Source organism: Salmo trutta, chromosome 30 (genome assembly GCF_901001165.1).
Source record: "Salmo trutta chromosome 30, fSalTru1.1, whole genome shotgun sequence".
Taxonomy (NCBI): Eukaryota; Metazoa; Chordata; class Actinopteri; order Salmoniformes; family Salmonidae; genus Salmo; species Salmo trutta.
The window spans coordinates 9254125-9281995 of NC_042986.1; the positions used below are offsets into that span (position 1 = coordinate 9254125).

Consider the following 27871-nt stretch of genomic DNA (forward strand, 5'->3'; position numbering starts at 1 on the left):
GAATCGAGCTCAAAGTGTAATACCTCTTAGAAATGATTTCAGAAATGTGTCCTATGTGGTAGAGTAGTCACTAAGTCAGTGGTAGGGAATGCAGTGTGAAAAGTAACATTACCTCCTACGCAACAAGAGCAATGTAAAGTCAGCTGAGTGTTAGTGTGCAAGATTCAGAGACGTTTTCTAAGCTCATAACTTCTATGGATCTCCAGGCTGTCCCGCAGTCACAGCGGGTACTGTCTCCATAGCTTCACTCTTCCGTAAAACGTTCGCAAACCAGGCCTAAATCCCAGATCAAACATCCAATCAGACTGTTTTGTTTCTTAAAATGGCCAGTGATCTATGCAACAACAAAAAATTAACTCCACAATAATGCAATACTTACGCTGTCGATGAATTTCAGAACTTTTTCATTTTCAGGTGACAACAGTAGTGACTTTCGAAACGTAGCATTCTGTTATTGGTGTCTTTCATTTCAGTTCATCCAAAACGTTTAGTTGTAAGATTATACGCCTCATTGTTCATCTAATGACAGTGAGATCGCTGCATAGAAGATAATATCTGTATATGCTCTACAGGCCATCTACTAACCCTAACCATGTTTTCATGTACAGCATGGTTCATGAGGTTGGAGAAAATTCACTCGGCTATCTTGCTGAAGGCCTCACACCATCTCCTAAAAATGGGATAGTGACTACCTTGTCCATCCAGATACAGACCTTATTGTTGGTCAACCAAAATATTGGTTGTTGATTTTTTTTGTTTGTTACCAAAGACATCATCCGGTAGACATTAAGACATTTGTAAGTGATCAATGCTTGGTTTAGAATACCGCTGTAGTTCTTTCTTTTTCCTTGATTTGTGACTGTACATGAAAAGGTTTGTTGACACTAGTAATAAGCTTTATGAATTAATTTGTGGTAGGAAGAATATCAGAAATGCCTTATAGATTTCATCGAGAGGATTTAAAAGGGTGCTACACACTAAAATTGCTATCTGGAAACATTCATGCACTGTCTGCAAATAGTTTGATAAAACAGGAATTATTTTCTTGTAAGATTTACTCCCATGTAGTATCAGTCTTAAGAAACCACAATTTAATGTTTGTTACTCTCATTTATTGAGGCCATAATCATTCCAGATTTTTATTTAAATCAAAAATATTCAGCATTAGTTTGAGATGTCAGAATGCCCTTTGCCGTAGTTCAGACAATCATTTACAATGAAGTCCACTTGAAACATCTTGCTGCTAATTTAGGATTTTAAAGGTTGCGTAGGAGTGGGCTCTACTGCTTTGTCTCTCATTGTACAATGCCAACTAGAGGGAGAAAGTATTAGTTGAAGCTCCGTCCAGCAATAAGTCATCCACGTCATGTAAGGTTAGAGTCGGACAGGTTAAAAAGGAACATATTTCATAGTCATTGGCTCAGCGCCTTACTATCCCCTGGCTTTATCAAGTCCATTATAAAGCAATCATGTACAATGTTATTCACTTTTGTCAATGGTTAATTTGTCCTTATGTGCCACACTAGCAGGTCTATGGATGTGTTTAAACAGGCAGCACGATTCGGCTTTTTCTAATTGGGATGCCTGTGAAAACACAGCCTAAAAATTCCCCTTTCTAGACTAACAGCTTTTCAAAATGTTTTTTGGGGTTTGCTGTTGTTTTTGAACTAGGTCATTTTTTTTTATTAAAAGGAATCCACTTTTTTTTTTAACAGCTTGTCCATGTGCCTTTCATTACCAAGAGTGTGTATGTCATGTAAAGTACACCTTTCCAAACAGATGCACACACACAATACTTGAGGAATTTATTTCTAAAAAGATTTTGTTCTAGATACAAAACAGATAATAAAAAAGGTACAAAATGTATATTAAATACATTATCCAAGAAACGGTATACTCATCAGTATATACACATGTTGAAAATATCCAGAGAAAAATGCACAATTTTTTTTGTTGCTTTGCTTATTTAAACAAAATAGACTTTCAATTTCATCTTGGAATAACGGGTCTCTTGGTCAAGGAAGCATCACTGCTGCTTATCTGTTTTGGGGTCCAAATAACCAATGAAGATACTCGCGTCACCTGAAGTACCACACAATAGCCACATATGGCAACACACCACTGCCATATCTAGGCCTACCCTTTTACAAATTATACTCTGAGGTCAGTTGCATATATTTTCTATTTGGCTAAAAACGACTATCAAATGTGGGTGTCCAGATATAAATCAAAGAATGTCACTGCATCTTGAGCTCTGTTCTCTCATTTAACCAGTTTATTGAACCAGGTATGGGTGTTGACCATAGACTATAAAAATAAAGGTGTTAACAGTCATCGCATCAGAACACCAAGCTCTCGTTGAACTATACTTTTGAGTAGTTTACAAAAATATCAGTGGCAAAATACAAGCAGTTGCACTGGTTGGCCCAACTTCACGCTCTGACAGGAACATTTCAGAGTATGATTTGTAAATGAGAACAACCTCAATTGAAAGAGAGACCTTTGCTTGCTAATACACAGGAGGTTGTGGTTGCAATAAATGTATCCTCCTGCAATGGAACAGCCACAGTGTCATGGGCACCGTCATCATTTCAGCTCTTGACCTGTTCAGAAATCTCTTCCCAATTTCATCACAACAGTTTCCGATTCAATATCTCCCAGACCATGCGTCTCCTGAAGTAGGGCATGTGTTTCTGTCAATTGGAGGGAAGGGAAATACTGAGTTAGTTACTCATGTGTTTTAGGGACTCCTGAGCAAACCAGCGGATTTAAAAGAATCTAGCTAAAGCATTTAACGTTTCTACAAATGTAAAAAACTATTTTCGTAAGCTTGCCTTCCCGTTCATAAAAAAAAAAAAAAAGAGTAAAAGTCTGACTTGTCATTGTTCTTTATTGTGGTAACGTTAGAGATTGAAAATATTGGTCATGCAATGCAGTTGAAGTAATGTAGCTAGCAAACTGCTATTATGCAACGTCGTGCTGCAGTACTACTCCACATTGGACTACAGCCAGAGGATGGGAAACACTACAGGCACATTGGTATTTTGTACTTCTCATACAGTGAGAAATGGAAGGAAAGCTATTACTACCGCAGCTACAGGCACTGAAAAACAAGGCTCGTCCTCAATGAATTGCGTGGTAGGTTACCCTTTGGCCGCTTCTGTTGTTCCCGAGTGATGTCCCGTTCCACAGGGTTATTCATCTCTCCCTACCACTAGTTTCTCTGTTTGAGGGGGACACTTCCACCGACGGACGGACGGGGGCTTGAGCCAGTCAAGTCATTGGATTGTAGGACATTTTCAGTACTGGCAGGAATGCTCATGCTTACCGTTACGCTTCCATTAAAAGCAGAGTCGCCAACAAGTGCCAATCTCTTATAGTGACCGGGCATCACATTTCAGCAAATAAACAACGGTCTCTTACAAGTGCCAGGTCAAAAAAGCTTCAGGCCAGTCTGCTCTGGTGGAATTTCACAGCATCTCTCTACCTCGCGCCAAACGATTGATCCCTGCATTTCAAAACGCAAGTCTCTCCGTATAACCAGGGAGAAATACTGATTCATTCAATGGCTTTGGCAACATATGCAGTGCATTCTAAATGCAACCAGTGTTCCAAATATAGAACAAGGCTGTTTTAGAGTCTATCGACACACCCATGCGTCAATCCAAGTAATATAATAATAAAATCCATCAAAATCCAAAAGTTTAAGCTAAAGATGAGTTTATTTGCATGGGCTGCGTCTCAATCCACCGCGTCAGTGTTTGTCAGACCATGAAACATCCCGGAAAAATCAGTCTTCTCACAAAAACGATCCTTAGCGTCCGAACGGTTAGGCCTACAAAAACGAATATGAACCATCCATGGAAAGTCGACGCTCACGAACACGATGGTGTTCTCCGTTTTGCTCTATGACCCCCACACGTGTCACGGGACTCATCTGAAGCTATGAGTTTTGTGCCTACAAAAATAAGGGGTTAAATGTGTGTCAAAAAAAGAAAAGGCTGAGGAAATATTTTTGTTTATCTCCTAGATAAAGGACAGACACTTCGACACCGTATAGTTTTTGGACGGTCTTTTTTGCCATTTATGAATGTGTTATTCACTGCGTTATGGACTATAGTAGTAAAGGCCAAATTCAAAATTGTATCAAATAAAACTTTTTCAAAACACCTCAGATGGTATTGAACACTGGCCTCTCCCCAACACACAGGGGCAGCTTGGCGGTTGAAGTACTTACTTGTGTAAATGTGATTGGCTTGTCTTTGGTGATGTACTCAGCATATTTGCAGGTGAACATTCCACAGTCACTTCCGTTCATCTGCTGAGGAATCTCCTGTTGGGAGAAATAGTTTGAGATCCATTTTCCAAAAGATGGCAACATTTATCAGTGAAGTGTCAAAGCATGTTGAGTTGACAGAGATCTCGGTTAGATAGTGTAACACGTACGTTGCGTTTCTTGCTCTGCAGAGTCCATTCTGACGTATCCAGGTCTTTGCCCTTCTTGTCCTTGCTTTCCTGCTGCAGGTATTGCAGCAATATTCTGCAGGCTTCGTCATTGTTCCCTCCCATTGAATCAAAGTATGTGACAGTCTTCTTACGGAGATCCACCACCTGAGAGAAAATATATATAAAAAATTAAGTCAATATAAACATCACACTACAGATTCTGTCTAGTGTGATTCCCACTATAGAACCATCTAAACCGTACTTTGCTGGCTACAACTTTTTCATTTTCACGTTGTCCGTTCCAGCAACTATGGTGGATGCATAACCAGGCCAGGCCACTGTACCCCCAGGTAGACGGGCAGCAGCAAAGTACAATATATGGTATGTTAACTCACAGAGAGGCACCAGTGCACCCCCAGGTGGACGGGCACCAGTATGATGTCCACTGAGAAGATGTCCATCTTTTTGGTCCAGCGACGTACGGCAGAGTAGCCTGCACCGCGGAGCTTGGGGAAGAAGAAGGTGTTGAAGGTGTGGACCGTGGGCAGGCCGGGATCCTTCCCGCGCTCCACTAGCAGGTTCATGTAGAAGTTGATCACCTTGGAGAGAGGAAGGAGAGAGCGGGGTCAAGCATAGAAAAAAGCATAGACCCATAGATCAACACCTTCTGTATTAGTTATTCTGTTTTCTGTATCGGCATAGGCACACAGAGAGAGAAGACTAGCAGTCTCCAAAAACAGTGGTATGAGACGGCGATATAAACAGAAGCAGAGTGTGACGTGCTCTCACCTCGTCGTTGAGCCAGTTGAGGTGGCTGAGCGTCTGGAGATCTTTGCGCGTGATGGTGAGTCTGAATCCTTCACTCAGCATCTCGTCTTGGCTGCCTCCCCTCAGCGCCCGGCACACCTCCCCCTCCATATCCTGGTCACAGACACGCAAACATGCCGGCTCAGCTAAAGGCTATGCGCTATGTACATTCCTTACGCACAGTGAGCAAATCTATTTCATTTATTTAAAAACGTCTCAAAAAAGCACTTAGTACAATCCTTACAATGCATTTTATTGGTAATGCGCTGGCACACAAACAAAGTGTAGAAATATGCACAACACAGAGCTAAAATACTATGAATGGTACCTCAGTGAGCTCAGGGAACTCCTCAGCGGGTTTGGGTCCCTCTATGAGAGGAGCAAGAGGAACCTCCTTCTCCAGGGGGACTCTGACATGCAGCTCCACGGACCTGTTGCCCAGCTGGCTGTCATCTGACAGACGCTGGACCAGACCACAGGACAGGAGGGTTAGACGGACCACCATATCATTTTCTATTGAGTAAAGGCTTAGTAGGACAACTCTAGAGTTGAATGTTGATTTCATTGCGGTCCTCACCGTGTAAAAGAGCATCTCATTTCATACAGTTAATAAACTATAGCTTGAATGAAGCATAGAGGGGAAAACTTCCTATCTATTCCCATTGGCCGCATCGGTGGTAAATGTAGGACTTGGTATAGACATGAGGGCTGACGTCACGCCAATGAGGACAGAGAAGGAGATTCTAACTACCTGTCTCAGCAGCTGAGCAGCTAGGGCCTCCTGCTCCTCTATCTGCCTCCGTCTCTCCCGGGCACGAGAGTCATACATGCTAGTCCTGGAAAACACACACATCCGACTTGAGGACTTCTAGAATGAGCTAGAGGAGGATTTCAATTGTATTCAGTAAGCACAGGCGCACGGCGGTATAGAGCAAGATACGCCGTATGAATTTATCAAGGAATGGTGACAAATTAGGGGACTTACAATTCCTTGATCCAGAGTTCAGCTTGGAAGCATGGCACACTGGAGAGACAGAGAGAGAGTAACCAGGCTAGATGGGAAACACAAAGTACATAACACACACCAACAAAAACTATTCAAAACACATACCTTGAACTGCATGGCTTTTTTCCCTTCTGCTCATTCACAATGATTACGGAGTCCCCATCATGCGCTGCAGAACAAGCCATGGTCCAAATTAGTACGAGAGAGACAAACAGGCTTTTATAGAAACACAACACATAAAACTAAAGATGGCACTACAGCGTTATCATGTCCTGTCTCTGTATACTGCTGATGCTGGTGGTGATAAATCAATGTCCCTCCTTGGGGTCAATAAACTACTACATCAACTCTGATGAAGTGGAAATGGGTTAAGGCGTTTCACCTGATGATTGTGTGTCCTGAGAAGAGGTGTCTTGTAGGGTAGCTGGAGAGGGGGCAGACTGTAGTGTCTCTGGTCCCCTGGGGCTGAGGTCTGAGTCAGGGACCCAGGTGTGGTTCCCTGCCCCACTGGAGGAGCCCTTCCCTGGGCTGGGGACGTTGCTGTAGCCCTGGCTGAACTCTGGACGGGGGCTTGGGGGTTCACTGGGGCCCTCTGAGGCATCTCCTGCCCCCGTAGGGGACGAACACTGGAGCAGATGCCTGCTGGTGCTCAGGAAGCTGGTGCTGAGAGAGAGAGGTTATTAGAAAGGAACACCAGCACACCAAATGGCCAAGATGTAGGACAATCAAACCTGGGGAGAAGTAGAAAGGGGTAGATTTCCTGATTAAAATGTGTGTGGTTGCATCAACAGGCGAGTACAGGTCATTTGAGCACGACTGAATTGCCAGTCATTCTCTGGGACTTGAGGAGAGTGAGAGGACTGTAGCATTGGCCTTGTGGTTGTTGTACTCACAAGTCTCTGTGTGAGCGCGGAAAGCCATGGGAGCTGCCATTGTGGAACGACAAGGACTGGCCACCTGAGACCATGGCCAGCAGCTGTCTGTACACCATCTTCTCCTCCTCACAGACAGACTGGAGCAACACAGAGAGGACCCATCACTCTATATTATAAATAAAGCTTGGATATGAAGTAGAGGCAACAAAACTCAATGTGGCATTCTCCAGGTATATTCAGGACTACGTGATATGAGCATGTTGTACCTGAACTTCCCTCTGGGAAAACAATAGTTATTCTATTGTATCTATATGGACTTATGTGAGTCGACACACACACACACACACACACACACACACACACACAGATAGATACAATAGAATAACTATTTTCCCCAGAGGGAAGTTCAGTTACACCGTGCTTATATCACGTAATCCAGAATATACCTGGCTCCTTTTAGCTATTGGGCTGTTTTCAAATAACTCTGTTACATAACAGCATTATTTGAAAACAGACCAATATCAAAAGTTCAGAGAGTGGGAGCCCTAAATATTCTGGTAGGTGGTCTCTCACCTCTTGCGCGGTGCAGCGAGCCCTGGCTCTGAGGAGGCGGGTGGAAGGGCTGCCGTGTGAAGGACTCTGCACAACGCGGATGGGGAAGGACTTCTCATACATGCTGGTGAAAGAGCTGCATCCTGCAGAGGTCAACTGGCTACAGAGAGAATTCAATTACTGCACCGAACATGTTACTCATATTATTGTGAATAGAACAATATCAAGCACAGAAAATGGAACAGTTTCAAGCACTTTTAAATTCAAGCTCTCTAACAACCTTGAAACGGCCCTGTTCAAAAATCAAGCCTTTTCAATGCTTGATTAATAGCAGACTGCATTTTTTACCCAGTGAGAAAGGCAGGCCTATATCGATTAACAATATGAGCATACCTTGTTGATGCAGGTGTTCTGAGTTGGCTCCTGCCCAGGCGGGTAGAGGGACATGGCTTAGGGGTACTGCTGGAGGAATGAGGCAGACTGACAGAGTGCCCATTCGTTTTGGGCGCATCCCGATGTGTGAGAGCCATGCACACTTGCCGTCTGCAAACCTTCGATCCTATCATCGTCTTCTCAATTCTAAAGGACTCTGCAGTGAAAAGAGGAGGAGAGAAAGAGTGTGTGGATCAAACAACTGTTCCATTTCCATAGCAACATTACTGAGATTTCCAGCCGGCAGCAGGAATGGTTTCATAGACATTCTTAGAATAGAGTCTTGCCTGATTTAGAGCTTTTCCATTCCAGAGTTGACGAGGGAGCAACACACATCCCATCCAGGGGATCAGAGTACCTCACCTCAAGGACCTGAAAAAAATACCATAAAAACGAATGACATTATTGTTCAATATGACTATAACAGAGTGCTGGCCTGTAATAAACTGGAGTAATGAATACGTATAAATCTAGTACTAGATCTGGGCCCATATTCAAAAACGGTCTCAAGTGATGATCTAGGATCAAGTCCCCCCCCTTATTCATTATGATTTAAAACTCAAAAACTTATCCAAGATCAGCACTAATACTTTGTGAATTAAGAGCCCTGAAACATCATAAAGAGACCCAATACCTCAGTCTCTTCCCAGACAGTTGAGGGACGAGGTGCAGAAGTTGAGGGTTCCGGTTGAAGCTCTTTTGCTGGCTCTTCATCAAAGTGTTCTTCCGGAGGGGGGTCTGGGGAAGCGGGCAGTATGTTCCTCAAGGTAGGAGTCACACTATTCCGTACCCAGGATGCCACGTTGGAGCTATGGCTCTTCACCCCTTCAGCCGCAGTCTTCACTGTGTCAATGAAGACCCCTGTTGTCATATCCACAAATACATCATATCAGGTCAGATAGGGAACCATGGGCTGTTTATCAAACACTGTATACACCATTGTGCCGGGAACATGTTAAGACACCACACGATACACTACATGACCAAAAGTATCTCATACCAAAATCATGGGCATTAATAAGGAGTTGGTCACCCTCTCTACTGCTATAACAGCCTCCACTCTTCTGGGAAGGCTTTCTACTAGATGTTGGAGGGACTTGCTTCCATTCAACCACAAGAGCGTTAGTGACACCGGGAATGTTGGGCGAGTAGGGCTGGCTCGCAGTCGGTGTTCCAATTGATCCCAAAGTTGTTGGATGGGGTTGAGGTCAAGGCTCTGTGCAGGCCAGTCAAGTTCTTCCACACCGATCTCAACAAACCATTTCTGTATGGACCTCGCTTTGTGCACAGGGGCATTGCCATGCTGGAACAGGAAAGGGCATTCCAAACGGTTGCCACAAAGATGGGAGCACAGAATCGTCTATGCTGTAGTGTTAAGATTTCCCTTCACTGAAACTAAGGGGTCTAGCTCGAACCATGAAAAACAACCCCAGACCATTATTCCACCTCCACCAAAAATGTACAGTTGGCACTATGCATTGGGGCAGGTAGCGTCCTCCTGGCATCCACCAAACCCAGATTCGTCCGTTGGACTGCCAGATGGTGAAGCATGCTCCACTGCGCCAGAGTTCAAAAGCGGCAAGCTTTACACCACGCCAGCGATGCTTGGCATTGCACACGGTGATCTTAGGCTTGTGTACGGCTGCTCGGCCATGGAAACCCATTTCATGAAGCTCCCTGTGAACAGATCTTGTGCGGATGTTGCTTCCAGAGGCAGTTTGGAACTTGATAACTTGTTGCAACTGAGGACATACAATTTTTATGCTCTACGCGCTTCAGCACTCCCGTTCTGTGAGCTTGTGTGGCCTAGCACTTCACGGCTAAGCCGTTGTTGCTCCTAGACGTTTCCACTTCACAATAATGACACTTATAGTTGCCCGGGGCAGCTCTAGCACGGCAGAAATTTGACAAACTGACTTGTTGGAAAGGTGACATCCTAAGATGGTGCCACGTTGAAAGTCACTGAGCTTTTCAGTAAGACCATTACATTTACATTTTAGTCATTTAGCAGACGCTCTTATCCAGAGCGACTTACAGTAGTGAATGCATACATTTTTGTTTCATGCATTTTTTTTTTTGTACTGGCCCCCCGTGGGAATCGAACCCACAACCCTGGCGTTGCACACACCATGCTGGCGTTGCAAACACCATGCTCTACCAACTGAGCCACAGGGAAGACCATTCTACTGCCAATGTTTGTCTATGGAGATTGCATGGCGGTGTGCTCTATTTTATACACCTGTCAGCAATGGGTGTGGATGAAATAGCTTAATCCACTCATTTCAAAAGGTGTCCAAATACTTTTGCATATATGCACTACCAAGATTGCAGTTAGCTTACCCATCCGAAATCTCTTCACTGCTAGTGCCTGGTCACCATCCTCCAAACTATAAAAACAGGGGGGAAACAATATCCAACATGAATACGTGCCAGAGAATCACTGACTGTGCGGGCAGCCTCATATTTGTTTTTTTTGCCGTGATAATTCTGGTATAGCAAGCAAGCTAGCTACATTCACTTTAGTCAGTGACCGGCTCCACTCATCGGGGTTATATTCGGTCATGGTATTTGGGAGGGGGGGGCGCACTTTGGTTGCTCAACCCGACTCCCAAACGTGTCAGACAGTGTGCCATACTTCTGTAACGTTAGCTAGCTAGTAGTAGCTAACTGGCTGGTCAAAATCTCACCACCATCTCAAATATACAATTCCGCAAGTTTAGCTACAACTCACACATAGTTGACAATTAGCTAACGTTAACCATCTAGTTAGGTCATCCAGTGCCGCCACCAGCTAGTACACTAAGCTAAATTAGCTACGTAACGTTAGCCAAATTAGATTACTACACAACAAATATATTACAGATAAATTAGCTAGCTAACATTAGAATAACCTTAACTTACCAGTCGATGGGTCTTTTTCTCCTTATCCGACCCCCTTGTTGTACTCCGTGTGTATCATCATCTTGTTGGTCGGGAGCTGGTACTCCATTGCGGAGATTAGCGAAACCCGTTCCAATTAATTCGTAAAATTTATTGAACATGTTTAGAGAAGTTTAAAACCTCCCGCCCGCGAAAATGTGTATCGCTATGGTTGCTTCCAACCCGCCTGCCAGCGCAGGAAAAAGCACATAAAGCCACCCAACGTCATTCGACCGGGGAAAGTAAATCGTAGCTAGTTAGCTAAACAACACTGCTAACCAGTTAGCTATCAAGTTACCTTTCCCCTTCCCTTGAAATTAGCTAGCTTGTGGTTAGCTAAACTAGCTAGCTAACAATCCGGGTTATGTGGCTGAAGCGACTAGGATTTTAATCACTAGTACCACATTCGACAATGCCATGCATCTTTCTTAAATAGCAAAGAAGTCCAAAGTAACTCAATGTAGTACTTTAAATAAAAAATAACTCATTAAACGATAACCTCTAACCTCTCCCGCTTCTTCCTCATTCAAAACCACAACATGGTCGTCACTAGTTACCACAGCCACTAAGTCATAAACCATCCCTATTTCTAAAATGTATCTTTTTAAAATGTGATTTTAAACCTAACCTTAACCACAATGCCAACCATGTGTCTAACACTAAACTTAAATTAGGACCAAAAAGCAAATGTCTTACCAATTAATTTGTAGGAAATAGCCACGTTGACTTTGTGGCTGTGGTAACTAGTGGAAACCACACAACATGGCCGACCTTGGCGTTCTACCATGAAACGTTTTCATTGGATGAGCAAATCGTATAGATACAATTTTTGTGAAACGTGATTGGCTGGTTGGAATGTTTTTTTTATGGCGCTTCTTTGACGATGTCAACGTCAGTTCAACGCGTATCAAAAAAGTAGAGGAGGAACGAGAGGGTTTACTACATCCGAAATGTGTCCACCAAAATGAGACCACAAAGTGAGGAATTTTTCTGTGGAGGATAAAATGATTGTCGAATTTGGAAAAATATCCATTGCTAGAGCGGTTCCTCGACTGTCTTGTCAATATAATAGAAATCGTTGCTCGTATCTAGTTTAGTGTCTGAGATACAAAAAAAACTAGAAGATTGGTGAGTACATTTTTCTTTTATTTACAGCAAGAATTGTAAATAGAAATTAAGTTCTTAACACACTATGGAATAACACTCAACGCACTTAACCAAGAGAAGCATTTTTTTTACAACAGCAAATTAATTACAATTTGTTCAGATAAGACTATTCCAAGGCCACATATTTCATACACAGATGAACCATTCAGGGTTTTATTAAGAAAATATATGTATGCGTTTTTCAGGCCAAATACAATGTAGTATTATTTTCTTGCCATGTACACATCAAGAAAGTTTGCAAGCATGTTTAAAGTTAACTCTTTCTTGTCACAATAATCAAAACTCTTTGCTTTTACAAAAAAATATCAACTCTTTCAGTGTCTATAAAAACATTATGTCACAAGGTTAAGCCATCAATTTACATTGCCCTCCGTAATTATTGGGACAGTGATTTTGTTGTTGCTCTGTACTCCAGCACTTTGGATTTGAAATTATACAATGATGGTGAACCGTTTAGAAATTACAGGACTTTTTGTACATAGTCTCTCCCCCCCCATTTTAGGGGCCCAAAGTATTGGGATAAATTCACTTATATATGTACAAGCATTTCGCTACACTCACCTTAACATCTGCTAACCATGTGTATGTGACCAATACAATTTGATTTGATTAAAGTAGTCAAAAGTGTAGTATTTCGTCCCATGTTCCTAGCACGCAACAATTACATTTAACTTTTGACTACAAACTTGTTGGATGCATTTGCTGTTTGTTTTGGTCGTGTTTCAGACCATTTTGTGCCCAATAGAAATGAATGGTAAATAATGTATTGTGTCACTTTGGAGTCACTTCTACTGTAAATAAGAATAGAATGTTTCTAAACACTTCTACATTAATGTGGATGCTATTATAATTACCTCCCCTGATATTGTAATGCAATACATTATTTACCATGAATGTCTACTGGGCACAAAATAATCGGAAACACAACCAAAACAAACAGCAAATGCATCCAACAAGTTTGTAGAGTCACAAGCTTGATTTAATCATTGTTGTGCTAGGAATATGGGACCAAATACTAAAGTTGACTACTTTAATACACATATAAAGGGAATTTGTCCCAATAATTTTGGTCCCCTAAAATAGTCAGACTATATACAAAAGGTGCTGTAATTTCTAAATGGTTCAACCTGACAGTCTGCATGTTAACCTCATGGTCATTGTATAATTTAAAATCCAAAGCGCTGCAGTACAGAGCCAAAACAACAACAATGTGTCACTGTCCCAATAATTACGGAGGGCACTGTATAACTACTGGAGCAAACACATACATTTTCCACATCCCCACATTGTAAAAGTTTTCCAGATTGGCCCCCAAAACATGCTTAGCAAAGCATATGTATCAAATCATTGGTTTAACCCAGTCCCAGAACCGTATATTTAGATTCTAAATATATTCCACTGGGCACACACTGGTTGAATCAACGTTGTTTCCACGTCATTTCAACAAAAATGACGTTGAACCAATGTGGAATAGACATTGGATTGACATCTGTGCCCAGTGGGATGACTCTGGTTTAGCTATCTGTAAATAAATAAAAAGTTAAGAGTTAAATAGCCGCCAATCTAGCTGGAAAATTTGAACATGGAGGGGTGTGTTAACACAACACAGTAATACAGAACAGAATGTTACAAAGAAAGAGAAGGGTGGTGAGTAAACCCCTACTGACATCATTGGACTATGGCTCATCATATTGACAGGATTGCATTACATCTCCAGTTTTAGTGCAACTAGATGAACTATTTTAGTCTAAAGCATCTAAGGAAAGCCAAGCAATTTGCCTACATTCAAATTAAATCAGAATTGGATTGAATTGCCTGCACGTTCCAGATCTTATGTTCCTTTGAGATTTCAACCAGTAGGTTAAGAGTTGACAGACTGGAGGAGAAACAACAAACCACAGACATACTGTGCACAGATGCCATTGATTTATATGTGTCTTAATATGTGTTTAATTGATTTTGTCATGGATACGTGTCTTGTCATTTTTAATTTATTGACGATGCTGAGTGACAAAACAATTTCCCAAGTTCGGGTCAATAAAGTAATACTTTACTCTCTCTATCTCTCTCTCTACTCTAAAGCTGAGGGTCATCACAATGTGTTATACACTGATGGAATTGGATGTAGCCAAGTGCACTACTGATGAACTAAGCACAATGATGTCTATGTTGCTACACTGAAAGATATTCAGATATTCATGCCTTTAGGGCAGATACTTTAAGTTCCTCTTCATAAGAGGTGATAATCCCCTGTAGAGCAGTGTCATTCATGACTGCTGTTGTTAAAAAACAGGAGAAAGCAAGGACATCACATCTGCATAAGACAAAAACACCTACAGTTCTAGCTTTTAGACAGACTCAGGATTTTGCATGTGTTTTTCACACCTATCTACCGTTAGCAATGTAATTCTATAGATCGCTGACCCTATAGGTGAAAAGTACTGTACATTCTGGAGATTGACAGCTAAGCAGACAATAAAGTAGTATAGGTCCATATCATGCTAGAGAGGGAAGGAGGATCACACTAAGCTGAGACTGTGGGAAGAAGTGGTGGATCAAGGATCAATAGGTTGTGTACAGTACATCTTGATGGTGAGATCAGAGCCTGTATTCATACCGTGTCTCCGAGTAGTGCCGACCTAGGCTCAAATGTGTGTACGACACTTTTCACCGTGATCTAAATGGCAAAGCCGATCCTAAATCAGCACTACTACTCTGAGACTATGAATACGGGCCGTGTTTGGATGGAAAAGCTGAGATGCTGGCCTGGAGGTGGATTCAGTTTGTCCTCTCTGTTCCGAACAGGGACAGGAAGAAGGAGAAGATGTAGATAATGTCGAGGTAGATGTTGAGAGTGGCAAAGACGTATTCCTCTGGACTTATTGTGTAGCGCTTGTTCCCCATCAGTAGCTGGGTGTCAAACGCCAAAAACTGAAACGGAGAAAAGAGTTGAAGTATTACAGTAGTTGTACATCTCTCTTTGTCATTTGTGGACTGTCAAGTAAAAACAGACTATATAGGTTTTACACTTTACCATGGTAAAAAGTAATGCTCCCAAGGCACCATAGACACCATGCACCCAGGGCACCTGGAGCACAAAACAAGCAGATATTATATCTCTAGAAAATGTGAATGTACAATTAGATCTGACGCAGCTGTATGCTTGATGGTTTTTTTCTCACTAATTGGTCTTCTGACCAATCGGATGAGCTCTGAAAAAGATCTGATCTGATTTGTCAAAAGACTAGTTAGTGGGGGAAAAAAAGAACAGAATTGGCAGCGTGTCTAAACGCAGCGTTGGAGACCTCTGTCTAATTCCTCATGTTAGTCTGCACCTGCATTTATTTATTCACCTCATTCATTATATAGTTTCTGATTAGGGTAGTTTTACTTCCTGCTATGTATAGCACTTTACTTCGCAGGCTTTCATGTATGACAACGTGTTCTACAAATAAAGTGTATTATTATTATTAGAACTTACATATCCGTAGGGCAATGCGATGGCCAGGACCAGTCCAGACACCATCATAACCATGCAGAAGGTAAACAATACACCTTGGCATGATGTCACATCAAACTGAATAGGAAAAAAGGGAAGATAGGGCAGAAAAAGAGAAGGTAACTTGGCCATGAGGAAAAATAACAACCTATAACAAATTGTGAATCATAGAAGCACAGAGATCCTATTAAATTCTAGAATTTCCTTTTTCCTCAGGCAGACTGACCTTAGTTTGGAAGCTGACGAGAGTGACAGTAAGGCAGACCATAGCAGTAATACCCAAACACATCACCACTGACTTGGTGTTGTAATAACTATTAGAGGGGGGAAGATATGGTACAGGAATTATTTGCCAAGTATTTATTTACTAAGAAATGACATACTCAAAAAAAAATGTATACAGGAATAACATATTAATGACTTATTTTGGTGAATACACAGTAACTAAGCAAGACTAAAATGTATAACAGTGTTACTAAGCCCATGTATATCTTTGGCATATCTGATCGATACTGACACCGGTTAATGCAGGGCTGCCCAAACCTCTTCCTGGAGATTTACCAACCCATACGTGTTTTCAATCCAAAACAAATTTAACCCACCTGATTGTACTTATTAGCTGTTCACCAAAACCTTAGCTGAATTTAATGTAACACATTAGCTGTTTACCTGGCTGCAAAAACCATCATGCTAGCCATACTGAAAGTCTGAAGAAGCAGGCATGCAAAGCATAGCGGACAACGGAGACAAACAAACTGTAGACACTGTTATGGGAGACTGTACCTGGATAGCATCCCTGTCATATAGGAGAGAGAGAGGGTCTGCAACAGGAGAGATGACAAAGTGAACAGACATTACCGAGAAAGAGGGGTTACACAAAGGAGAAGTCTGTGATTCTGAAGTATGTGTAGTACTTTAAAGTCTTTAGACAATGTGTTTAAATGTTGTAAAGATATGGATTGTTTCAAACACTCTATGATACGTACAAAGATGGCGAGCAGGATCAGATTCCATGGAAACTGTCTCCTGTAGGAAATACAAATCAAACATAATAAGTACTGTCGTTAAATTCTGCTAAAATGATACATTCTCTAGTATCATAATAACTGATAGTTGTTAACCACACACATTAACATTGTAAACTCACCTTGGTCCAGGACAGCAGACGAGTGTAATATATGTGACAAAGAACACAGCACTGTGTAAAGAAATAACACATATTTTAGTACTTTCAGAATGAAATCAACATAGTAATGATGTATGCAAGATCAAAGCTGTGACTTACTAAGAAGCCCAGTACCATCCAGGGTTGGACTGAATGTAGTTCTTCACTGGTTCACTGATGAAGGAACCAGAAATAATTGTAAATATGCAATGTTTGCCCATTTTCATCGAAGTACTTGTTCCTGTGTGTGTTCCTATCTAGCACCTGTGACAGGTTCATGTCTGGTGCACAGTGATGTAACATTACTGTATCAAAGTGTAGGACTTCCTGCGATTGTCATGGCCATCTATTGCTTGACCAGGTAAAACTATTGAAGGATGGAGAGTAGCATCCGTATTTAGAGGTTATAGAACACTTACCAGAATGTGAAGAGAGCCACAATGGAAAGAGTGACAAGAAGTTGAATCATCAAGATGGCGTAAACCTAAACGGTGGTAACGGGGAAGAAAAGACAACTAAAAGGAGGTAATGAAAAATACAGTTTAAAAATAGCATACAGTATCTGTATGGCCTTAACATACGGTAGTAATAATGTAGTAATGGGTTAGTATTATAGTAGTAATTGGCTTGTATAGGTAGTGCAATGTAATAAGGTAGTAATAAGGTACTAATAGCTATAGTCATAGCCTACCTTGCGGATAAAGATCCGTCTGATGTTTTTATCACTCCAGCTGAATTCTGTGAGCATCTCCCCATCACTAGGATAAGCCCCGCTGTAGCAGGGGCTGCCGCTGAGGCCTGCTGACAAGTTCAACACAAACACACAGTAAATGGTCAGTTGTTTTTCACACTTTTGTTTATAAAGAGAGAGGAGTGAAGAAATGACGGTTCTTTCTGCGACACTGACATACCTTTCTCACCTGCGCCAGTGGCCTCCTCATAGGTGGGAGGGGCCGGTGGCCCTCCTGCTTCTCCACTCGAAGTGCCATACTGCTTCTCTCCTGCTTCAGCAGCCTTGTTTGCGACTGTAAGCTGAGGGTACATAACATAAGATACCGAATCAGGACTAAATAGCTGTTTGGAAATAAAATACCATTTAATAAAACAACAGAAGAAGATTATGAGCCACTAATCAACTGAGAAACTTGAGCAGAAACTTTTAAATCCAAATTCCTTTTTTAACAACTATTTTTTTTTAAATCCACATTTTAAAAGCAAATACGATAAATTCAGATTCACAATTTGGGACTCATTTGATATCTGATCTGATGCTCTGATTGCTGACTGTAAGATTTGGACTGAGATCAGTCCTTAGACGAACCATCTGCTGTAGCATGGCTCCACACTGTGGGTGTAGACGATCCAGGATCAGTGAATGAGTCATCATTACACAACACTGTCCAGATGGCTAATGAATGTACCAATGAATATGAATATCCCTCTCCTCTTTCTCTCTCTCCATATTTCCTACATAAAAATAGAAATAGTAAGTAGTCTATTGTGATCTCATTTACAGTCATTAGTACGGGTAGGTTAATCGTATTTCTTTAACTTCCTCAGCTTTGAGTCAATGCATAACAGCAACACTTAAGGTTATATATAATGTGGGGGGGTGGTACGTCCATGTCTCTGAACTGAAGGATCGTGACGCAGGTGGAACATTACCCTCTCTCCATCTCCATACAATCTAGTTTATAGCTGTCATTTCATTCACTCTGCCATTCTCTGATAACAATACTATTCTCTGCTGCTGAAGAGACGTTGCATCGTTACTGAGCAACACAATGAGATTAGCTCCTCAACAGAGGCAGGTGAGAGGATGGAGCGACAGATACAGCCTACGTACATGCTGCCACAATGATTACATAACATTGTGCACCACACGCACTGAAATAAAATATAAGCCAAGAACCTTCCCTTTCTACTATGGGTTTACTGCAGAATGAGCATGGAATGAATGAGGATACAATGAGATCTATATAATGTATCTGTAAAGCCCTTACCTTGCCCTGGGTCATAATGGCTGTGTCTGGTGTCTGCAGCAGACACTATGATGCTTTATTTATCTCTCTGCTCCAGTCAAAGAAGCTCAGTTTTCCTCCTTCCTTGATATTCTATCCTCTTGTATGTGTCCTAGATGCCCAGCAGTTCTTGTACAGTCAAATAAAAGAACTGACACTAGGTAAGATGGAGCCTGGGAAATAGTGTCTCTCTCTGCTGCTGCTTCTCGTAGATTAAACCCCTTCTGATGCTGCAGCAGTGGCTTAATCTAACAGCCCACGCAGTTAGGATTCTCACAGACCCCCCCCCCCAAAAAAGGAACATTCTAGAAACATCCAGGTGAAGCAGCAGTGCTGTGGGAAGCTTGGACAGTACCAAACCGCTTGGCAAAAAGGGGTGGACAGATGTTGTATCAGTATGTGACTCAAGTGAGGATAGGGCCAGAGAGAACTGGAATATTTGGTCTGCAGTAAAAAAGGAGAGAGGGTGGCGTAGAAGGGAATACATGATCTGAAAGTTACATCTTTTCCCTCTACTTCTCTGTCCGTAGCACTTAGGCTAAAAATAAAACCTTTTTTTTCTCTCGTTTTGACATCACATATATATTTTCTCCATTAACTAAAGAGGAAGAAAAAGCATCACTGGTTTAAAATGTTCTATGTTTAGGTAATGCACTGATGCAGCGTTCTGCATTAATTCATGAAAGGTTACTAACATTCATGAAAATACTAGAAGCTCCTACTAATAAAACATTCATGTAAGACTGTAGAAGAGGCCTGCATTTTATCTACATACACTGGGCAGTTTATTAGGTACACCCATCTAGTACCGGGTCAGACCCCCCTTTGCCTCCAGAACAGCCTGAATTATTCAGGGAATTCTACAAGGTGTCGGAAACCTTCCACAGGAATGTTGGACCATGCTGATGCGATGGCATCACGCAGTTGCTGCAGATTGGACGGTGGTACATTCATGCTGTGAACAGCCCATTGCATCTCATCCCAAAGATGCTCTATTGGATTGTGGTCTGGGTCCTGCGCAGGCCACTCAATTAAACTGAATTTGCTGTCATGTTCCAGGCAATGTTTTTCCACATCTCAATTGCCCAGTTTTGGTGATCCCATGCCCACTGGAGCTGCTTCTTGTTTTTAGCTGATAGGAGTGTAACCCGGTGTGGTCGTCTGCTGCAATAGCCCATCCGCCACAAGGATCGACGAGTTGTGCGTTTCGAGATGCCGTTCCGCACATCCGTGGCCGCGGGAAGATGTTGGGGGTGATGTCAACGTTATTATAAATGTTTTAATTTCAATTTATCAGGGGGTGCTGCAGCAACCTCAATAACTGAATACCTCAATGCCTGTCTGCCAGCCTTTTATCATCAAAAGAGAACCATAGCGCTCTCCCAAAAGCTTGGCTGGTGTGTAAAGCCTGCGAATTCAAACAAACAAATGGGTTCACACTCAAAAAGTTGTCACAAAGCTTACTTCATTATTCTATGTTTAATTATTTTCACTGCATCAGGGATAGCGTACAGACGTTTCGGCTTTACAGCCTTCTTCAGCGTGTGCGTAGGTACAATTTTCTTTCATTCAAAACAGCATTTGTTAAGATCAACAGATGAGCAGCAGGTGCTTCTAATCAGGGTTGCCAGGGATGTGGCTTTTCCGGTCTACCTGTCTACAAATTATTATTATATCTCTCTGGTCATCCCCAAAGCCAATTCCTCCTTTGGCCGTCTCTTCTTCCAGTTCTCTGCTGCCAATGACTGGAACGAACTACAAAAATCTCTGAAACTGGAAACACTTATCTCCCTCACTAGCTTTAAGCACCAGCTGTCAGAGCAGCTCACAGATCACTGCACCTGTACATAGCCCATCTATAATTTAGCCCAAACAACTACCCCTTCCCCTACTGTATTTATTTATTTTGCTCCTTTGCACCCCATTATTTCTATTTCTACTTTGCACTTTCTTCCCACTACAAATCTACCATTCCAGTGTTTTACTTGCTATATTATATTTACAGTCGGGAAAAAAGTATTTGATCCCCTGCTGATTTTGTACGTTTGCCCATTTACAAAGAAATGATCAGTCTATAATTTTAATGGTAGGTTTATTTGAACAGTGAGAGACAGAATAACAACAAAAACATCCAGAAAAACGCATGTCAAAAATGTTATAAATTGATTTGCATTTTAATGAGGGAAATAAGTATTTGACCCCTCTGCAAAACATGGCTTAGTACTTGGTGGCAAAACCCTTGTTGGCAATCACAGAGGTCAGACGTTTCTTGTAGTTGGCCACCAGGTTTGCACACATCTCAGGAGGGATTTTGTCCCACTCCTCTTTGCAGATCTTCTCCAAGTCATTAAGGTTTCGAGGCTGACGTTTGGCAACTCGAACCTTCAGCTCCCTCCACAGATTTTCTATGGGATTAAGGTCTGGAGACTGGCTAGGCCACTCCAGGACCTTAATGTGCTTCTTCTTGAGCCACTCCTTTGTTGCCTTGGCCGTGTGTTTTGGGTCATTGTCATGCTGGAATACCCATCCACGACCCATTTTCAATGCCCTGGCTGAGGGAAGGAGGTTCTCACCCAAGATTTGACGGTACATGGCCCCATCCATCATCCCTTTGATGCGGTGAAGTTGTCCTGTCCCCTTAGCAGAAAAACACCCCAAAGCATAATGTTTCCACCTCCATGTTTGACGGTGGAGATGGTGTTCTTGGGGTCATGTCAGCATTCCTCCTCCTCCAAACACGGCGAGTTGAGTTGATGCCAAAGAGCTCCATTTTGGTCTCATCTGACCACAACACTTTCACCAGTTGTCCTCTGAGTCATTCAGATGTTCATTGGCAAACTTCAGACGGGCATGTATATGTATTCTTGAGCAGGGGGACCTTGCGGGCGCTGCAGGATTTCAGTCCTTCACGGCGTAGTGTGTTACCAATTGTTTTCTTGGTGACTATGGTCCCAGCTGCCTTGAGATCATTGACAAGATCCTCCCGTGTAGTTCTGGGCTGATTCCTCACCGTTCTCATGATCATTGCAACTCCACGAGGTGAGATCTTGCATGGAGCCCCAGGCCGAGGGGTATTGACAGTTCTTTTGTGTTTCTTCCATTTGCGAATAATCGCACCAAATGTTGTCACCTTCTCACCAAGCTGCTTGGCGATGGTCTTGTAGCCCATTCCAGCCTTGTGTAGGTCTACAATCTTGTCCCTGACATCCTTGGAGAGCTCTTTGGTCTTGGCCATGGTGGAGAGTTTGGAATCTGATTGATTGATTGCTTCTGTGGACAGGTGTCTTTTATACAGGTAACAAGCTGAGATTAGGAGCACTCCCTTTAAGAGTGTGCTCCCAATCTCAGCTCGTTACCTGTATAAAAGACACCTGGGAGCCAGAAATCTTTCTGATTGAGAGGGGGTCAAATACTTATTTCCCTCATTAAAATGCAAATCAATTTATAACATTTTTGACATGCATTTTTCTGTATATTTTTGTTATTCTTTCTCTCACTGTTCAAATAAACCTACCATTAAAATTATAGACGGATCCTTTGTCAGTGGGCAAACGTACAAAATCAGCAGGGGATCAAATACTTTTTCCCCCCACTGTACTTTGCCACCATGGCCTTTTTTGCCTTTACCTCCCTTATCTCACCTCATTTGCTCACATTGCATATAGACTTATTTTTCTACTGTATTATTGACTGTGTTTGTTTTACTCCATGTGTAACTCTGTAACTCTGTGTTGTTGTATGTGTCAAACTGCTTTGCTTTATCTTGGCCAGGTCGCAATTGTAAATGAGAACTTGTTCTCAACTTGCCTACCTGGTTAAATAAACGTGAAATAAATAAAAAAATTCACAAAGAAACAGTCCATATCAAATTTTGCATGTTGTTTATGAGTTGACCCCACATATTTATGAACGGCTTTGCCTAATGTCCTTGAATTGATATGATGCATTTAGGTGAGCGAACATGTGGGGCGATTGATTTGCGAGTTGCCCTTCGTGCCCAATCCCATACCCTATAATTCTGTATTTCTTTCTGACTAATTTGTACACAGGTAGACCAAAAAAAGCCACATTCCCGATAGGCAAATTAAAAGAAAATTGTACCTACACATACTGAAGAAGGCTGGAATACCAAAACGTCTGCGTACGCTATCCCTGATGCAGTGAAAATAATAAAACACATAGAATAATGAAGTAAGCTTTTTGAGTGCGAACCCATCACCCCTTTGCCTACTTTATATAACAAGCCACGGCAAAGTGACTCACTGTCTGTTGGAGCGATCCATTTTTGTGAACGGGGTGGCGTACCTAATAAACTGGACAGCGAGTGCATGTGTAGTATCACAACCTGAATCTGTCTGACATTATCACTGCAATTCAAAAGGATCACAAAATGACAAAGACACTATTAAAATCATATTTATTCCATGTTTACAATATGTCCTATTTTACTGAAGGTTCTGGAGAATAGAAAGCGAAAAAGAACAAGGCAAATATACATGCCTCTCCAAGACACATTAAATATCCATTCAGAATCTAAACACCCTTAACATTGGTGTTTAATTACTACAATGTACCTAGCAAGCCCCATAAGTCAAAATAGCAACTGTTTGTATACCAAAACAGGCATTGATAATGGAATGGCACCGATATTCGTCCACGCAACAAGCTATGTATAATATTTTTCCCCTTTTGGACACTACTGATAATGTCAAGAACTCCACAAAGTGTAGCTACACATGCCTATTGATTGATTTCACAGTTTCTTTCATCATAAACAGTAAGACTGAATTGATATATTGTACTTGTTAAATGATATGAGAGTGGGTGATATTTCTGCTGAAGCAAGCAGCTGTGCTAGTGCTGTAAGCCCTGTTCTGCCGTGGCTGAGTGGTACACCCTGAACAACGCAGTTGATAAACACTACAACATGTACAGGCTAGAATATGAAGAACATCCTAGAGCTAGACTGGCACCACCTACTGGCACAACATTATTACACCAGCATGTGCGTCAGTGCGTATGCAAGTGTGCTTCAAAAGAAGGCCAAGAGATGACGCAGACTGCAGCATAATAACTCAAAATAAAAATATTTTTCTTCATATACCCAACAATATAGCTAAACAATTGCTAGTCCCAGTTAACAAAACGAAAACAAATAAATATCAGGAAATCTTGTAAACAAATATATATACACACCTTACCGACACCAGATTATTTTAAATCATTGTCTAATATTGGTAACTCCAAGGTTGATTATATGTCAGGTTTCAGTCCCTCAAAAGTTCATTTTACTTTCCCAAACGAGTCTTCATCTGTCAACAAAGCAGTAACTGTATTCCTAGTCATTGTCCAATGTTGGGACAAAGTTCTCTGAATGTCATATCTCTCCCTCTCCTTTGGGCCCCTCTAGTCTGAGATCCACATCATTCCTTCCCAGAGTAAAGAGACTGACCACAGCCAAGAGTGCAGCTAGCATCATAACAGCACAGCCCCCAAACATGTTTCTAGTTCCACTACCACTCTCGCCCCCTCCGGTCCCAGACACCTCTCCATGGAGCGCGAGGAGCCCCAGGCAGGCCAGAAGGTGCAGAGGCAACCTGAACCAGGCCAGCACCCCGGCCCTCTTCTCCTCTGGGATCACCCTCCCCTGGAGAAAGCTGACAGCGGGGAAGTAGAGGCCACTAGCCAGCTCCAGCAGCAGGAAGGCCAGCAGGGACTCGCGGGGTCTGGGCTGGCCTGGGGCTGTGGAGAAGATAAGCATGAAGAAGGAGAAAAAGGCGAGCAGCATGGAGAAGCAGAGGAGGTGACCAGGCTGAAGGCGGTAGCGGGTGGAGGTGGCCAGGCGGTAGAGCAGGGACCCAGCCATACTGGCTGCCATCAGGCAGGAGAAGACGATGCCCAGCGGAGGGCCGTGGGGGTCCAGGACCGGGGTCCACAGGAAGACAAATATATAAAGTACACTCTCAAACAGAGCTTGGACACCTCCTAGCAGCATCACCCGTCTGTCTGATAACAGACAGCGGAGACCTTCCTGACAGCTGCGCCAGAACCGGGCCCGTGCAGATGCCCGGGCCAGAGGCACTGAAGCAGAAGGACCAAGCAAGGACGTCTTGTTGTCCCCCTCCAGGCCTCCCTTCTCCTCCATGCCCCAGTCAGTCAGCACCACCCAGCCACAGGCCCCCAGGCAAGGCACAGCCAGGAGGAAGGGAGCCACAGGCCCCAAGTGGAGCCACTCAGCCAGCATGTTAGCCACCAGCCCTGCCCCCACCGCCAGCCCGTGGTTCCAGCTAGCAGCCTTGGTGAAGGTGCTGGGGATCCATTCTTTAGGGAAGTCGTGGGCGTTCACATGTCGATGCACATACCAGGCCTCGAAGGCTGTGGAGAGCAGAGAGGTGGACAGGCCCCCTAGCATGCGACCCACGATAAGGACAAAGTAGTCTCGGGATAGCTTGGTGAGGCAACAGGCTGAGTAGGCTACGCAGAAGAGCAGGCAGGTCTGTCTGCGCCCCAGGACCTGAATTAATGCATTTAAAAAAAAAAAAAGTTTAAATAAACACATAGTTGCCTTAGCCATACGTACATAAAACAATTATTGAGGATAAAATAAAAAAGTCTATCAAAGTATTTACTTTGTGGTCTTCATTATTGTTACCTGAGGGAGCCAGCCGGCCACAGGGGCAAACAGAACACAGGAGGCAAGGCCAACGACATACAGGATGGCTATCTGGGACTCCAGGAAGCTGTAGTGACGGTACAGCTTGTAGAGGTATGGCCCCTGCAGCCAGTCAGCCCACAGGGCTAGGAGGTAGCATCTTAGGAACAGGGCCTGGAAGCGACGGAAAGCAGGGTTGGTGCCCTCAGCAGAGGGAGTGGGTTGAGGAGGGGTGAGGCGACGTGCCGTGAGCTCCAGACCGACACACAAAGCCAGTAGGACCACGATGGCCAGGTAGGCTGTCACCAACATGGTGAGTTTGTCCAAGTGAGACTGTTGGAGGGATGAGGGAGGTCTATTCACTCCAATCTTGTAGTCCTAGGAGGATTAATCAAAGGCTGTGGAGAAAGAGGACATAACCTTTACTTAAAGACAGAAATATTGAATATCTGATAACATAAACAAGGTAGGTCATGTCAACGTGGCATCCACACTTGCCAGAGAAGTTGTTTGCGTAGTGTCATCATCCTTCATGGTAACATAGAATGTAGCCTAGTTTATACTGTGTTCGAAATGTTCGAGGCTGAAAACGGAACCAAAGGTCTGTAAGGTGGCAACCTCACTGACCACCAACGTAAATGGTGTACGTTTGCTGACGACCATCATATATTCACAAGTTAAAAGCAGCTAGCCTAGGCAGTTAGCTAGTAGCTCTGATCTTGTGCGTTATATGTAGCCAAAGCCTTCTTTAACGCCGTGCATATTTCCATCTATCCCTCCATATAGTATTATTTTCGTACTGACTGCGAAGTTTTCTATGTATGTGCAAACTATCGTTTTTCTAAAATACGACCTAAACTTTTGAACAATTTGTTTACCGCCAGTCTAGCTGTGGTGTGGTAAATGCGCAAACAACACATGCGCAAGTAAACAGCTAAACAGTCTACTTTGGCGACATTGGGATAAAAGTTCCTCAGCACTTCGACAGGAACATTTACACTTTGGTGAGTAACAAAAGTATGTTGAAACCAGTCATTAAACAAAAGCGTGAAAAACATACTATGGAGGCATGAATGGAAAGATTCAGGGAGTTGATTTGATTGAAGGCCTCACGTAACAGTCGTCAATAGTTACCACAGTCACAATTATGGCTAAACCCCGCCCATTTCTACAATTTCTTAAAAATCTGATTTTGAACCTAAACCAAACTGCTACCCCTATGACTAACCCGTACCTTAAGACCAAATAGGCACATTTTTGTTTTCATGCATTTTTACGATATAGCCCATTCTGACTTTGTGGCTGTGGTAACTAGTGACAACTGCACTGGGCCAGAGCTAGGCAGATAGCATAGTTAGCCATCTTGCCATGTGACGCCACCTAATCGGCTACAAACAAGCTGACTGATTTGCTTACCATCTTGTTTGATACTCGCATCATACCACTTTACATGCTCAAAGTCGTGTTAAGGAATTAGCTAGATAGCTAGCTTCGAAGTTCGATAAACCGTGCTCGACAACAACATCCTCCAACTTCCGGGTTTTGCTGCAGTTCTGTTTTCAACTTCACCACTGAGCGGCAGCCTTTCTCTATACCGACGGTGCGGTCAGTCTTCTTCTTTGGTATAATGGCGGTCCGCAAACAAAGGTTATAGGTGCACGCCGTCAGATATTATATTGGCTGTGTATCAGCCCACAATGCTGTAGTATGAATTTATTCCATTTTGTGAAAAAATTGCCATACCAACTAACTCTGCACCCATTAAAACCCTCACCCCTATTCCACTACTTTGGCCTTACATGATCCTACTCCAGGCCAGCAGCCTGGGAGGATGGGACACTCGTTCAAAACATCTTAACTATTCTGCAGTAAAATCTTGTACACTCAAGTGCTTCTCTGCAGCTGCCACAGCCAACATATATCCTCTGTGATTTCCGTTCCATTAATTTCCGTTCCATTCCTGTGGTACTATTGACAACCATGGCCATGACGGCCAACAAAAAAAACCTAGAAAATGCTATTCCTATCACTCTCTATCACTCTATTGTCCTCTTAGGATCAATGAACCTGGACCCATCTTCCTCTACTACACTCTTCACTGACTCAGCATATGACACCTTCTGCACTATTCTGATCCTGGCAACCTCAACCTGCCTTTCTCTCACAGGACACCTCTGATCTCCAGCACCATGGGTAGCCCTACAGTTTACACACACAACTTTTCCCACTGATACTACACATTCTTTTGTCTCGTGTCCTCCTGCACACTTCTCACATCTAGGAATCTCCTTCCTACACACTGCTGCCACATGACCATAAACTTGACACCA

The 27871-nt window shown here is 42.8% G+C and overlaps 3 protein-coding genes across 8 annotated transcripts; all 3 read right to left on the minus strand.

The window, feature by feature from the left end:
* Nucleotides 1-1788: 1788 nt before the first annotated feature.
* Nucleotides 1789-11767, minus strand: LOC115167859 (sentrin-specific protease 1). Its single transcript, XM_029722551.1, has 17 exons — nt 11020-11767; nt 10459-10505; nt 8753-8979; nt 8406-8490; nt 8080-8275; nt 7708-7846; nt 7153-7271; nt 6642-6922; nt 6365-6428; nt 6239-6277; nt 6005-6089; nt 5582-5716; nt 5236-5367; nt 4842-5045; nt 4447-4611; nt 4238-4333; nt 1789-2693 (listed from the first exon to the last, which is right to left on the minus strand). The coding sequence occupies exons 1-17, from the start codon at nt 11157-11159 to the stop codon at nt 2631-2633; spliced, it is 2217 nt and encodes a 738-aa protein (XP_029578411.1). The 5' UTR covers nt 11160-11767; the 3' UTR covers nt 1789-2630.
* A 1439-nt stretch (nt 11768-13206) lies between these two features.
* LOC115167861 (protein lifeguard 2) lies at nt 13207-19152 on the minus strand. 4 transcript variants are annotated; one of them, XM_029722559.1, is made up of 12 exons: nt 18872-19152; nt 17789-17900; nt 17560-17666; nt 17288-17352; nt 16989-17042; nt 16851-16901; nt 16690-16729; nt 16487-16524; nt 15930-16017; nt 15686-15781; nt 15239-15292; nt 13207-15135 (listed from the first exon to the last, which is right to left on the minus strand). In XM_029722559.1, exons 1-12 carry the CDS (start codon nt 18884-18886, stop codon nt 14983-14985), a joined length of 873 nt encoding a protein of 290 aa, XP_029578419.1. In that variant the 5' UTR covers nt 18887-19152; the 3' UTR covers nt 13207-14982. The 4 variants fall into 4 exon arrangements, with proteins under 4 accessions (XP_029578419.1, XP_029578418.1, XP_029578417.1 ...); XM_029722558.1 differs by having other exon boundaries at nt 17560-17669; XM_029722557.1 differs by having other exon boundaries at nt 17780-17900.
* A 4137-nt stretch (nt 19153-23289) lies between these two features.
* Nucleotides 23290-27109, minus strand: LOC115167865 (molybdate-anion transporter-like). Of its 3 annotated transcripts, none has more exons than XM_029722572.1 (3): nt 26958-27109; nt 25542-25939; nt 23290-25403 (listed from the first exon to the last, which is right to left on the minus strand). In XM_029722572.1, the coding sequence occupies exons 2-3, from the start codon at nt 25851-25853 to the stop codon at nt 24267-24269; spliced, it is 1449 nt and encodes a 482-aa protein (XP_029578432.1). In that variant the 5' UTR covers nt 25854-25939; nt 26958-27109; the 3' UTR covers nt 23290-24266. The 3 variants fall into 3 exon arrangements, with proteins under 3 accessions (XP_029578432.1, XP_029578434.1, XP_029578433.1); XM_029722574.1 differs by lacking the exon at nt 26958-27109 and adding an exon at nt 26602-26676; XM_029722573.1 differs by lacking the exon at nt 26958-27109 and adding an exon at nt 26040-26579.
* Nucleotides 27110-27871: the final 762 nt, after the last annotated feature.

Excerpts from the sequence above, each read along its gene's own strand:
- LOC115167859 (XM_029722551.1), bottom strand. The coding sequence starts at position 11,159 with ATGTTCAATAAATTTTACGAATTAATTGGAACGGGTTTCGCTAATCTC. Across the intron at positions 10,506-11,019 it reads AGAAAAAGACCCATCGACTG|TTTGGAGGATGGTGACCAGG; the intron begins GTAAGTTAAGGT and ends CTGTTTTTATAG. Across the intron at positions 8,980-10,458 it reads AGTGAAGAGATTTCGGATGG|GGGTCTTCATTGACACAGTG; the intron begins GTAAGCTAACTG and ends ATATGACAACAG.
- LOC115167865 (XM_029722572.1), bottom strand. The coding sequence starts at position 25,853 with ATGTTGGTGACAGCCTACCTGGCCATCGTGGTCCTACTGGCTTTGTGT. Across the intron at positions 25,404-25,541 it reads TGGCCGGCTGGCTCCCTCAG|GTCCTGGGGCGCAGACAGAC; the intron begins GTAACAATAATG and ends GCATTAATTCAG.
- LOC115167861 (XM_029722556.1), bottom strand. Across the intron at positions 16,525-16,689 it reads TGATCCTGCTCGCCATCTTT|ACCCTCTCTCTCTCCTATAT; the intron begins GTACGTATCATA and ends CTCCTGTTGCAG. Across the intron at positions 16,018-16,486 it reads ATGACAGGGATGCTATCCAG|TTATTACAACACCAAGTCAG; the intron begins GTACAGTCTCCC and ends CCCCTCTAATAG.